General features: G+C 51.5%; 4 protein-coding genes across 4 annotated transcripts; 2 read left to right on the forward strand and 2 right to left on the reverse strand.

Moving 5' to 3' along the window:
• Positions 1–5,120: 5,120 nt before the first annotated feature.
• EPUS_09363 (uncharacterized protein) lies at positions 5,121–7,266 on the forward strand (the record flags this gene model as incomplete). Its single annotated transcript, XM_007804161.1, has 3 exons — positions 5,121–5,150; positions 5,228–6,653; positions 6,710–7,266. The coding sequence occupies 3 exons, from the start codon at positions 5,121–5,123 to the stop codon at positions 7,264–7,266; spliced, it is 2,013 nt and encodes a 670-aa protein (XP_007802352.1).
• A 611-nt stretch (positions 7,267–7,877) lies between these two features.
• On the reverse strand, positions 7,878–9,134 carry EPUS_09364 (uncharacterized protein; the record flags this gene model as incomplete). Its single annotated transcript, XM_007804162.1, has 3 exons — positions 7,878–8,234; positions 8,299–8,807; positions 8,909–9,134. The coding sequence occupies 3 exons, from the start codon at positions 9,132–9,134 to the stop codon at positions 7,878–7,880; spliced, it is 1,092 nt and encodes a 363-aa protein (XP_007802353.1).
• A 340-nt stretch (positions 9,135–9,474) lies between these two features.
• On the forward strand, positions 9,475–11,272 carry EPUS_09365 (uncharacterized protein; the record flags this gene model as incomplete). The annotated part of the gene is made up of 2 exons (XM_007804163.1): positions 9,475–11,034; positions 11,090–11,272. The coding sequence occupies 2 exons, from the start codon at positions 9,475–9,477 to the stop codon at positions 11,270–11,272; spliced, it is 1,743 nt and encodes a 580-aa protein (XP_007802354.1).
• Positions 11,273–12,077: 805 nt separating this feature from the next.
• Positions 12,078–12,332, reverse strand: EPUS_09366 (uncharacterized protein; the record flags this gene model as incomplete). Its single annotated transcript, XM_007804164.1, has 1 exon — positions 12,078–12,332. One exon carries the CDS (start codon positions 12,330–12,332, stop codon positions 12,078–12,080), a length of 255 nt encoding a protein of 84 aa, XP_007802355.1.
• Positions 12,333–13,659: the final 1,327 nt, after the last annotated feature.

Consider the following 13,659-nt stretch of genomic DNA (forward strand, 5'->3'; position numbering starts at 1 on the left):
TACGTATCATAAACGCAGGGATTCTAACAACATGGGGTTTCTCCCTCATAAGGGTAAACTCCCGCCGTATCTGCGAGAGCCAGCCGGGGAACTCCTCCTCTCACTTCCTCTTGTTGGGCGGAGGCTTGAACGTCTTGGCGGCAAAGACGAGTCCAATATAAAATCACTGCCAGGTCCACAACGGCACTGCACGGCACCGGCACGCGGCCGCCTCCATCTCCGACAGAGCACGGTCTAAGCGCCGGCCGGGTATCAAGGGTTCCAGTAAGACGGGCTCCAGAGTGAAAACGCTGTCAAATGGGCGTGGAGGAAGGGAGAAAGGCTCAGTTGCTTTCACGCTACGGCACGTGAGTAGAAGGTAGGGAAACCAGAAAAATGTGTACGTATGTACCAATATGATCATATTCCTTGCTTTCCAACAGGAGTCTCAAGGCAGGGAGCACCTAAGGTGCACGACCAAGAATCCTACCGAATAGACAAAGGGGATGATGAATATGAACACGATTTCCCAATGCCACATACCCAGAAAAGAGCTATCGGCGAACGAATGTATCAACGTAAGATGCCGAGTCGAAATGGAACCTGATTAAGTCTCGGACGACAAGCTGCGTCGTCAGAACTCCTTTGGCACTATTATCGTCGGTCGTCTTGGGCCAGGCGTGTTCCTCCAGGGACTTCGTTGGCGTCGTCATGATGGAAGGGGGTTTAAAGGCGCAGAGAAATAAACCTGAAGGGCCTCATTGCTTTCGTTGATGTCCATGTATTGGCTCACGGAACTGGCGTACAACTATTTCCACTGACGAAAGCACTGCCACAAGGTGCCCATGGGAGTCTGGACCATAGATGCAGCCAGATCTTGAACCCTAATCCGGTTAGAACCAAACCCTTACCGGTTTCTTTCGGTTCCAAAGAGGTAGCAGAGCTGAATGCTGGCCTATAAACGTTGGAGGGGCTATACCTTTCTTATACCCTGCCCTAGCTATGGGGCCTAGGGTTTGCAATAGGTGCGGGCGCTATCTAGATGCCTAATCCACCCCCTTTCTCTTCCCCTTTCTCTTCCCCTTTCTCTTCCCCTTTCTCTTCCCCTTTCTCTCCCCCTTTCTCTCCCCCTTTCTCTCCCCCTTTCTCTCCCCCTTTCTCTCCCCCTTTCTCTCCCCCCCTTCTCAACTGTCTCTGTTAAATAAGGACAATATCTCAAAAATCAAACCATCACAGCCCCGGTCGGAAAGTGAGAGATCTTGGATCAACTTAGTCGGGCTCCGGGGTCGAGGTTTTCAAGTTCATAAATTTCTTTTCTGAATCCTACGAATCAAATACTACACTCATGCCTAGCTCTGCAGTCTTCTGTCGGGCAGTCTCCGTTTTTTACATCCGCATCAGTATCTGCCCATACATATTCACTGACCATATTACAGTATCGCTTAGTATGTTTGAGTTTCCTTTGACATCCAGGATCATTTATTGACCTTGCTCTCTGGCTTGGCCAACGCGGAAAAAAAAGGAACTAATGATCAGAATGGGTAGACTTCTACCCATATTGTCTCTTTTTCTGTGGAGAGATCCAGGGGGCTAGAAAGAAGGTGCAGACTTTTCCCACCTGGTATTCTCCATGCTCCAATGATATCCCCTACTGATGGGGCCAACTGATCCATCCCACCGATATCCGCATATGCCCTCTGGATCCGGAGGTAAATCTTCTCCACAATAAAGCCGCAGCATATCATCCGCACTATATACTGACCGTGAGGGGGTATCTTGTGTCCCAATCCTAATCACAATATCTCTTATCCAATCCGTCTTAGACAGGTCGCCAACAACAACACCGACCCATTCACAGTCGATGGCTCTCCTAGGCATGTTCCTGAGACCCGCCGCTCTCACGATCACAGAGAAGCTTTGCTGGCTCGAGCATGTGATGGCAAGATATTCATCTCTCTGCGAGAATGCAGAGTTGATCCTCCGACGCACAGCAGCGTGCGTCGAGAGGGGGACCAAGGGGTGATCTCTTTTGTGGGCGGCTCTCATGAGGTCGCACGCCAAAAAGGCCCCTTCCAGGGCACCAGTATCTCTGTCAACTGAAAGTTCGAGTTGATCCCAGTAGGCAATACCTTGAGAGAGGATCGTTGGGTTTCCAAAGAACAGATTCGACGGACACCAGGAGAGCGAACCGTATTCCATTATGGTAGGGGATCCATGAATCAAAAGGCTTCCGTTGACCGTGCGATATGAGGCCACAATCTGTTGTATTACACGGGTTTGCATGTTGGTAGCTTCTACTTCGGGCTCGATGCCGGCAAGAAGCGCTGCGATAACCACCCGATCTCTCGGCCACGAATTGCTTCTTGTTTTGAGAATGTCCACGAGATCCGAGAGGCGACGATTTCTGCCGGATGTACCGCGTAATTTATGAACAATCGCGGAGGCAACCCTATGTCCTAGACTGCAATTAGGGCCGTTGGCCAGAATATCCCTCTCTAAGTCTTTGATCAGTGGCATTCTATCGTCTTCGGGGTTCTTGAACAACACTTTAACGCTCTTTGACATTGCTAGCTCCACTGCAGTCCATCCACGTGTGAACCACGGGGAGAGCACTAACGCCGCGCATGGAGTCCCGTCATCCTTCCACGGAAACCTCATCAGATATTCATCGTGGATCACCGTATGTTTGGCTGAGCTAAAGTGAGAATGCATCTTGCGAAGTGCCTTTGCACGTAACTTGGGCGCTGAGGGGATGGAGATGGCATCCCACCAGACTCCTCCACAATCGAGTACTTTGGCAATGTTGCAAAAGAAACGAAACAAACAGCTGTTCATCAGGCCTTGACCTTGAACCCCGGCTCCAGTCCCATCGGACCAGACATGCGATATGGCAACGTATTCTCCAGACGTTAATAAGGCCTTGTAGATCGCTGTGTCTTCAGTAGAAACTGACGAGTCAGTACTGAAATTCCAAAGCAAGCGATCAGGTGACTTCTCATTCGCCAGAGGGAAGTGGATCAAAGGACATGACGGGCGGTCAGATTCGGGACATTTGTGTCTTTGTGCAACACGAGTGCTATCCATGGATGAGAAATGACACAGGTCCGAGGTGCAAGCTTGATGATCATATTCAATGGACGACTCAGCGAGACTGGCAGTGGCGGTCGGCGTCGTCCGCAAACCGAAATCCTCCATGTGCGTGAAGATACCAGGGTTCTCTCCATCCTCTTCGTCAATCAATGCTAGAAGAGCTGGCAGATCGAGCCATTCACGAGGGCAACCAGAGATGGTGTTCCAAAGACGATTTTTGCAGATTCCCAGCTTTTCGGTCCTGTGAACGGCTCTTTTGAAGTCCTCTTCGTATACGATGTCGGGTGGCCTAAAACTCAAGTGTTCAGAGCGATATATCAACTTTTGCCTGCTATCAGGGTAGTATGCTTCTTCCACTCGAGAAATCAATTCCACCATATCATAGATCAATCTATCTGGCAGTATGTAGGGGTTATTCTCATTAACTTCTCCATCAATCATTGGGATTTTCAGACATCGGATGAGTGACAACGACAGATTCATCTTCAACGGGGCCCCAACTCGATAATGGAAGAAGAGGGCACTGACATAACAGGAGTACCACTGGAGCAGCCAGTCGAGGAAGGGCTTGCACCATGTGGAGCGACCGGAAAGGCGTTTTGACAAGAGTTCTTTATTCATTCGGCATGCAGGATTTGGGCACAATTTGATACGCGACAGTTTGGCACAATGGTGTAAACGCTCAATTGTCGAGGAGTAAGTTTTAATGATTTCCGACGAATCTACGATCTAGATAAGCAGCGTCAGGATTCTAAAGATAGTTAAGGACGGAGTGGTCCGTCTGGGGAAAAGAGATAAAGCATTTGACATGCCTTCCCTACCATCCCTTCTTGGTCAAGGTTCACGCAGGCGTCATCGCTCTCGATCATAGAGTCGAGTGGTTCAACTAGGGTTCCTGCCGCCAAGAGCTGTCTTGTTTCTGTCCACCTCTTCCACAATAAGTCTATGGTAAAGGGAAGATAGTCTGGATCGTCTAGTCGGAGCCGACGCCCATGCTGAGCGCTCAAGGCATGTTCACCCTCAGAGGTTGAATTGTCTAGGGTGCCGTCATCCCTCCTCTATCGAGATGGTCAATGTTATAATTGCGCCAAACAAGGTACATCTTCTTTCGAATACCTGCTCCGGCGTATTTTTGAGTCGCAACCGCTTCATCATTCGTATCATCGTGACGCTATATTAACAGGAGGTTTTTGCGGCGGAGGGTTTAGGAGGTGGTGACCCTTCACTATTATATGGACGGTCGAGCAAGCAGCCACCACTCTGAGGCGCTGTGGTCACAGCACGACCCCCATTCTAGTGCACCGCTGACTTCTTAAAAGTGCTGTACTATGGTAGGAGGCATAAGTGTTGTGAGTTTGCTCTAGTAATATTGTGATTCAACGCCACTCGAACAGATACCCCTGTTGCCCTTGTACGAATGACGTACCTTATGCGACGTGTTAAACACGCTAAACGCGCTCAGCTTCTTCTCCTACTACAACATTATATCTCTTAGAACTGCTCGAATCAATGCAAGCGCGATGTCAGGCAGTCATTGAAGCCAGTGGGATGCATACTGGATTTTAAATACGTACAAGGCTAGCCCTGATCGGGCGATTTTGTGGCATTTTATCTTGGCATGTACAAGTCGTTACTAGGGCAAGCTAACGATACCTACTACGTATGCCTAACTACCGTAGGTTTGCCAGGGGGTTGGGGGGGCGGGGCGGGTACTTGGGTGCCGTTTTTGGTTACTGCTTGTTACGTTTCTACAAGCATATTGGTATCAAGCCTTGGCACCGGTGCAGGAACAGTGTGGGTTGGAACGAAAAGTGTCCCATAATCGGGAGGATAATACGGAGTACTGATACTGTAATAATAGTCCGGTGTCAGGTGGCTCCCCAAGCAGATCTGCGCCAGTTAACTAAATTCAAGCTTTGGCCAAGCTACTTACTAGTTAGGTGCCCATTTCCCGCACCTGAAGCGGCGCGGCAAAAGTGTCACGACTTCGTTGTTCAACCAGACGCGTGTGGGGTCGAGAAGAGTCTGATGTGCAACGCCCAGATCCAGTAATGCCTCCATTCAAAGACGAAAGTCTGATTGTGAGTTTTCACCTGTACCGTCAATAACCCAACATCCATGCGCCACCAATGCTGACACCATTCCCCATTCCCACCAGATCATTTCCCCCGGGTCGCAATGCACTCTTGCTCAACTCGGTCTGCCAGAATCCTTCACCCCACCAGCATGGCGTTTCCCGACGCGCATGTTCCCAGGAACCAGCCCTGGAGAGTGGGAGCCCACCAAGATTCGCAGCGCTGCAGCGTCTGCGCCGAGCATGACCAACGGCACGACTGTCAATGGCGCCGATCCGCCTGAGGTTGATATGAGCGATGCGCCGAAGCCTGAGCCAACCTCAGAGGCTCAAGTTGTGGAAAATCTCCAGGAACCAGACAGCACAGATGCGGCTGTCACCTACGAAGAGGATCCCACCTCCACCGAAGGCGCAGTCTATCCTCTGAAAGATGGTCACATCGAGAACTGGCCCTGCTTCCTCGCCCTGCTCACCCACGTCTTCAACACCCTCTCTCCGCCCTTCCATACCCCAGTCCTCGTCATCAGTCAGCCCTGCTGGTCCGCTCGCGATCACGAGATCGTGACGCAGTTCTTCTTCGAGACGTTCAAGATCCCCGCATTTTGTTTGATGGACTCTGCACTAGCAGCGTGTTACGCGTATGGCATTTCCACCGCCACCATTGTAGATGTTGGGTACGGCAAATGTGATGTTACTGCAGTCAATGATTTCGCGGTTTGCGACCTGGGTCGGGGAGCAGCGATTAGAGGTGCTGGTGGGCAGGGTATGACAAGGAGACTGTTGGAATTGCTGGAAAAGAAGGGCTTTGACGAGCGAATGTGTGAGGAATTGAAGAAGAGCAGCATATGCGAGATCCTCCCGCCAGATGTACCATTACCGGGAGCGCCTCAAAGCCCTCCGAGAGACGTCCCGAATCCTGCCGCCGCGGCCTCCACGGGGGCCATAGATTCTGGCGCAGCGATAAATGGTGCAGTCGAAGCCAACGGTACGAAGATCGGGACCGCACCACGAGGACCGGGGGAAGACACAGAGGTTGGCTTGGACGGCTTCAACGGAGACGACGAGGACAACGATGGGGTGCTAGATGTAGCCTCTATCGTGGCCCGAGGAAACGCCAGCGAGATACTCGCCAAGCGGGAAAGGGAGAGACAAGAGAAGGCTGCGGCTAAGAAAGCCGCAGGAGCTGATGCGGCCAGGGCAGTACGATTGCGGAATTCGGAGAAACCAACCGCGAGCTTTTCGTACGAGGACTACGAATCGGTAGCAGACGATCTTACAAATGGGTCCAGCAACGGGACAAGGCGTGTGCGGAAGAGGAAGCGCGATGTCGTGGTTGGCGTCGAGCGATTTATGGCTGCCTCACCTTCATCCAATTCACACAGCAGTGAAGGCGTTCTCGACATCATCGCTAGGACCATCCACAATGCCATCCTTTCCGTTCACGACGTGTCTATCCGCAGCACTCTGTGGGAGAACCTCATAGTCCTTGGAAACGGCAGCAGAATACGAGGTATGACCAATGTAAGATTATTTTCAAACTGCTCAGCTGATATTCGCAATCAACAGGTTTCACTCCCGCTCTGCTAGCAACCCTGGCACAACAATACACCCTGTCCCCCTCCACGGCGACCATCTTCACCTCGGAGCTCCCCTCGAACCTCTCGACCCCGCTCCCCACCGGCGGCACCAACACACCCATCCCCGGCCAACCCATCCACCCGATGCACCACCCCGCCGGCCACGGCGTGAACCCGCTCCTCGTCGCCGCCACCCACGCAAACCAATCCCAAACCCAAAACCTCCCCACCCAGCAACCAGCATCCAACCTCCACGTCCCCGGCGCCCAGGACCAACAGAACCCGCACCACCATCGAGGCCACAACCAGACACCCACACACATCAAGGTGGTCAAAGCACCGGAGTATTTTCCCGAGTGGAAAGAGTCAGCCGCTGCTCCGGCCGGTGGCGGAGCGGGCACGGGCATGGAAGAGGCTACCTTCCTGGGCGCCCAGGTGGCGGCCAAGGTGGTGTTTGTGGTGGATCAGGGCATCAGTAAAGGGTTTTTGACTCGCGCCGATTATAATGAGTTGGGCCCCGGGGGGATCCATGAGTGCGCCATGTAAGAAAGAGGGTTGGTTGGTTGGTTGGTTGACTGATTGGAGATGTAATGTATTGCGTTGAGTTGAGCATTGAAGATTGCGTCTGTCCTCCCCGGAGGAATCTTGATCGAGCCAACAGTGGCCTTGGAAGTGAGAAATACTGGGTTTTAGATAGAGAAAAAAAAACGTTGTAGCTGTCTTTTTATTCCCTGGTGGAGATGATGTTGGTGAAACGGTGGTCGTGAAGTTCGGATAACCACTGTTGCGTTGTTCATTACGGTGGTGGTGATTATTTGTCCAGGCCAGCCCGTCTTGCCCCTGTCTCCTGCGAATTTGGGTTTCGATGCTAGGTTTTCACCAGGCCTCTCTGCCCGTGCACCGCCCTCCACCCTCTACCCCCCGCCCTTCAGCCAGTCACATACAGGCACCCTAGACGGATGACTCCTACACAGACAATAAATCTGGAATAAATGCTAGTCTCAAGGATCCGTAATGTATAGCCGTACCAGATCGGGTCAAGCGGCACGCACTCTGTCCACGCCTGGAACATTCTCGTGCCTGTCAGGGTTCGTGGCTTCCGGGACCGAACCTCGGCCGGAAACCTTGACAGATCTCTCTAACCAGATCTCGAATTCTCACGTCCTTTGCTCTCGACCTGTAGCTCGACCAGATCCGGGCCAGACCGCGCCCACTTTCTCAGACGGACCAAACAGCCTCTTCACCACGGCATCTTGCACATCCGGCAAGCCGAGGAAGCCACCCGTGCCGGGTAGACCCTCCTCGTGATCTGGCAAGTTCTGGGACATGGCCTGGGTGATCTCTGCTCGGTCCCACGAGCGCTGCCACTTCGGGAACCAAGGAGCCGTACGGAACAGATTCTGCCATCTCTTGAACCAGGGGGCCGCGTCGTCTTGGTTGAACACCTTGATGACATAAGCGGTTAGTGTGGCGCCGTAGGGGAGGTATGGGTAGGGATGTCGTCGCTGGATCTCCTTAGTCATCGTAAAGATAGTGCAGCGTTCCCGGGTGAGTGGAGCAGAGATTCAGATTGTTGACATGGGAAGTGTATTCAGGTTGCTGAGGACTAGCGGCGCAAGTAGCGCGCAGCGTGGACTCCGGACCAATCCCGCCGATGAAAGAGCTTAGGGATGGAAGATTTATGAAATGCAACAAGAGGTCGTAGTCATCCCCAATCTCAGTCCCGTTCAGCCCGCATTGGCGCTGCAGGCCAAGCGTAGTGAGTTTACGCAAGGCATGAGGATAAGTGCTGTTTTTGATGCTAGGGATCTCTTTGGATCGATTGACATACATCTTTGGTCCACAGGATGCTTTTGCAATGCGGTTGATCATGCCTTTCAAGTAGACCATATCTGATTGTAGATTGTACCAGAGATATAGTTGCTGGAGGTTCGGAAGTACCGAGAGTAACAGAGCACATAGTGCGCCTTCATTCCCATGCAGGATAGGCTTCTGCCATTCATCAGCCTCCTGCTGTGACAGGTAAGGCGAGGCGTGCAGCAGACCCCGGAAGCCGTTGTGCTGCTTTAGTATGGAGCGGTTGCGAGCTCGGAGTTGGTCAGAATCAAGGAAGGTGACGGAGTAGGAGGACAGGCCCGTGTATTGATTCGGAAGGGAAAGTAGGCCAGTCGAGGATCGGTTGATATACTATGAAGAAGCGTTGTTGGCGATTGATGTGGCATGACTGAACTGTTTTCTCGAAGGAACAGATCGAGGCAACCATATTGGCTTCTTAAGTTCTTGTGCTTGTTGACGTGAGGAATGGCTAGGGTTTGCTGCAAGCGGCAAGTCATGGAGGCATTCTCGATATCGTCGGGCCATACAGCCTTGAGAACCAGATTGAGGAGCTCTAGTGGCAGGTCAAGAAGGGCCATGGTTGTGATGGTAGAGCCGGACCTTTGCTAAGATGAAGGTTGTATGAGTCTAGATAATGAGGATCATCCTAAGAACTGAAGAGAGAGGTCAAGATCTGACATCTGACATCTGATCTACCACACACCTTTGACATCCCCTTGACATTGACAACACACATCCATTACAATAAAGAGAAGAGACGATGCCAGCATCATGCAAATGGTGTTGCAAAAAGCAGAAACTAATGACGATGTGGACTAACACGTGCTGTTGGGGCTCCATGATTGGGCTCCTCGGACAGTATCTCTTTGAGCTGAGAGACGTCCCGTTCTTTCCAAGATCCTGCCAAATACCTCCAAGATGGACAGCTACTTTCAAGATGCAGTCTTCATGGGCGAGCCGGCTAAGCTCAGCCTATTACCGTCGTCGTTCGATGTCCAATTCAGTGATCGACAGCTTCAGATACCAACAGCCAACATCATTGCAATCCACGTAACACACAGAGCTAGAGCGGAAGTCTCGGAATCTGACAGTCGCATTCATGCAGCACTGTTTGCCGCAGGGAACTATCCTAAAGATAGCGTTGAGCAGAATGATAACCAAGGAGAGATGTTTAGGTTGAAGAGCTTCCAAATGGAGTACACTGGCCAGCATCTTCTCCCTTGTCCTCCACTACTCCTACCACATTTGCCGGAACACCTACGTCTGCCACCCAAAAATGGCCAGGCGAATATTCATGTCGTGATCTCCACATTTTCAGGCACGCAAAAGGCAGAAGGATTTTACGAACTAGCCCTCAAACCACTTCTTGACCAGCTCAAGGTATCTCCTTACGCTGTCCATCGCACAGAAAGTGCAGACTCCATCTCGCAATTGACACGTGATATCATCCTACCAAGGGTCAACCAAGGGATCAAGCAGCTCATCATCCTCCTCTCCGGCGACGGGGGCATGGTTGATGTTGTCAACACCCTGTTCAGTGAGCAAATGACGACCGCCAATGCTGCCATACCAATTGTCGGCCTCATACCGATGGGCACCGGAAATGCATTGTACAACTCATCATGCCGACCTCGACCAAACAAAGGCCTTCCTGCCACCACTACTCAGACCTCTGGTCAGGAACCAGACGGTACCTCTGAAGACCAAACCCGCGGTCTCCGCAACCTCCTCCTCGGCATGCCCAAACCCCTCCCAACATTCCACGTCACCTTTTCTCCAAAGAGTACATCCATTTCCTATCCCGCTAGCTCCACACACCCCATGCACACTCCTCTTTCCTCAACCAGCCCTTCCGGCACCTCCACCCTACACGGCTGCGTCCTAACATCCTGGTGTCTACACGCCTCACTGATCTCCCTCTCTGACGCCCCGGCCCATCGCGTGCATGGCTCGTCCCGCTTCAGCACCGCCGCCAAATCACTTCTCTGCCCGCCTGACAACTCACCAACTCACCTCTACAAGGGCGTTGTCTCAACCCTCCACTGCGACCAATCTGGACAGGAGATTTGGGAGCCGTTGAGAGAGCGTGATGGCAGCATAAGAAGGGAGCATATGTATATTCTAGCAACCCTGGTATCTAATCTGGAGGAAGGTTTTACCGTTTCGCCGCACTCGGAGCCATTGGATGGTAAATTGAGAATTGTCAGTATTGGGGCTGTGGGGCCTGAGGAGGTGGTGAGACTACTTGGGTTGGCTTACCAAGGGGGTAGGCATGTGGATGATGAGAATGGACTGGTTGGGTACGAAGAGGTCGAGGGCCTGAGAATCGAGTTCGCGGAGGAGGATGACGACGGAGCGGAGGATAAGAGTGAAATGGGTAGATGGAGGAGAGTTTGTGTCGATGGGTTGATTGTGGAGTGTCCCAGGGCTGGATGGGTGGAGGTTCGGAGGGACAGAGGGAGAAGTGTCGTAGAATTGGTGACACAGTCCTGATAGATAATGCAGATGTTCTGTGCGTTGATTGAACAAATAGATCCCCATCAGCCCTGCTGAATGTTACCCTTACGCCTTCGCTTCAGATACAGCTCCAGTCGCGACCTCTCCCGATAAGGTGCCCGTTACGACGCTCTCCCTTCTCCTTCGCACAACTCATCCTGACTACATCAAGACAGTCAGTCTCCTCTCAACCCTTTACCCCTTCAGCCATCCACCATAATTCCTGCAACGACTTACCACAACGCCACAAGTCGCACATGGACCCATCACAACCAAGTCTCGGCCCCTCTTCCGCCTCCAATCTCATGACAAAGCAGCACCATCTCTCGCCACCTACCGATCTGAAAAGGACCCACTTTCATTGGCAAGCATTCGAGCCCTTCAGCAGCCTCAACCATCTTCCGACTTCGGTTGGAACTTTCCCTGCCCGGAAATACTCCATCACAGCACAGCTTGATGCCATCTCGGAGCGGGAAGAGGAGCTCAAAGCTCGGCTTTGCCACTACTGTTGCATCTGTGTGCCCCGTTACCACAGAGTTTCTTCGCTGTCTGGTTGCCATTGGGCGGGGTATCATCCATCCATCGAATCCAAAAGAGCAAATCGAGGCCATGATTTGCTTTGTTTGACTTGATTTGTCAAATCGAGTCAAATCCCGGTAAGGAATATACTAGTATTTCAAGGGATCTACTTGAATTCTCGTCTAGATCGAGTGTCCGCCAAGACTATTTTTGTTCAATCAAAAATATCGTTGAATTAATATTTCAAATGAGAGACGGAAAATTTTGTGTAGGCCGATTTGCTTTGACGAAGGCACCGATTTAATTTAATTTGATGGACACACTGCCTTTGGGCTCCTGCGCAGGCGCAAGAGCGCTCTCTGCTTCGCGGGCACTTGAAGTGCAGGTAATAGAGAAGCATCAGTGCTCAGGTAGGTGTGTTCCTGGCTCTGTTAACATAATGGCGAGGGCGAGGAGCTACTACCCCACAAACGCTCACTCAGCGTGCCCTCCAACGCCATCGATTACTAGTAGTAGTACCCAGCAGCAGTCTCCTCTCCCCCGTCCAGACCAAGCACCCGCCTCCACCTCTCCCTCGACTCCCGATCCAACCTCCTCACCTCCTCCCACTCGAGAAAGGACTCCCGATCCTCCTCATCGAGCTGATCCGCAATCTCCCAGACTCCCTCCCCATAGCTCGTCAGAAGGAACTGCAGATCCTCCAGATCCTCCAGATCCTCTGGCCAGGCGCGGTTCGTGCAGTGGTTCAGCTTCGTTTTCATCATGTAGAGGATGTCGAGGGCGTTAGATGTGATGCTTTTACTAGTATGTTGGTGTATGAGAGCGGTGATTTGTAAGATCGAAGGGAGAAGAAAGAAGGGAAGAGGCCGGAGGGTTGGCGTGGTTTGGGAGAAGGGGGTTTTGTGTGACTTCATTTTCAATATCAATATGGGGGCCCTCCCCTGCGGCCGGGAGAGGTGGGCAGTTGGCGGCGGGTTTCCGCCCCGGCTCCGGCCTCCGGGCCCCCCTTACACGGCCTAGCTCACCTGAATCCACTTGTACCACACGCCGCTCTAGGTCATGGAATAAGTATCAGTGGCAGAGAATCGCAGGATGAATATCTACATCTCCACGGCCCTCCTCACTATTATTTCTTCTCCCAAATCGACTTCCTCTTAAGTATTCTCCTCAGCCCCTTCTGCGCGGCCGCTCCATCTTCCATCTACTAGCCTCTCTAGCTTCAACGGACATGGGAAACAGATGGCCCGTTCCTATGCCTACATCATAGAGTAGATTGTAGATTAACCGTGCACTTTTTGCACTAAGCTGCAAAGCTTAGTGCACCACACCGCAACGATAGATTTCAGCGCAACGATAGAATTTTTCAATTATTCGTACGCCCACACAAAACGCGCTCCCATTCAACGAAAAATGGCCGAATCCTATCAAGAAATTGAGGATAGAATCGATAATGCTATTTACGCATTAAACGAAGCCGAATTCCCTAATATCGCGCAAACAGCACGCCAATTCGACGTCTCTGAACAACGACTCCGAAGAAGATACAAGGGTGTTCAAAATAAGATACAATATGGAGGGGCTAATAAAAAGCTTAGTGAGGACCAGGAGCTTGCTTTTTGTCACTATCTTGATCGATTAGACGAATCAGGAGTGAGTGCACGCCCTCAAATGCTACAGAGCGCTGCGAATTCTATCCTCGAACGTGCCCACAGCAATTCTACCACTGCCCCCCTTATAGTCAGCAAAGATTGGTCTTGACGCTTTCTACAACGCCATCCGAAGTACGTTATGAAGAAGAGAAAGCCTCTCTCTATTCAACGAAAGCTTACGCACGATCAAGAGGAGATACAAGCTCATTTTGAGCGATTTCGTGAGACCAAGACAAAATACGGTATTCTTGAAGAGGATATCTATAATATGGATGAAACAGGCTTTCGAATAGGCGTTGGTCAAGCGTACAAAGTTATTGTACAAAAGAAAAACACTTAATTGCCCTCCTTTATTAATGATCCAGATAATCGCGAATCTCTTACTTCTATTAAGTGTGTAAGCGCTAATAGATTTCTTCTGCCACTAATTCTTGTGGTA

Source organism: Endocarpon pusillum (genome assembly GCF_000464535.1).
Source record: "Endocarpon pusillum Z07020 unplaced genomic scaffold scaffold2991, whole genome shotgun sequence".
NCBI lineage: Eukaryota > Fungi > Ascomycota > Eurotiomycetes > Verrucariales > Verrucariaceae > Endocarpon > Endocarpon pusillum.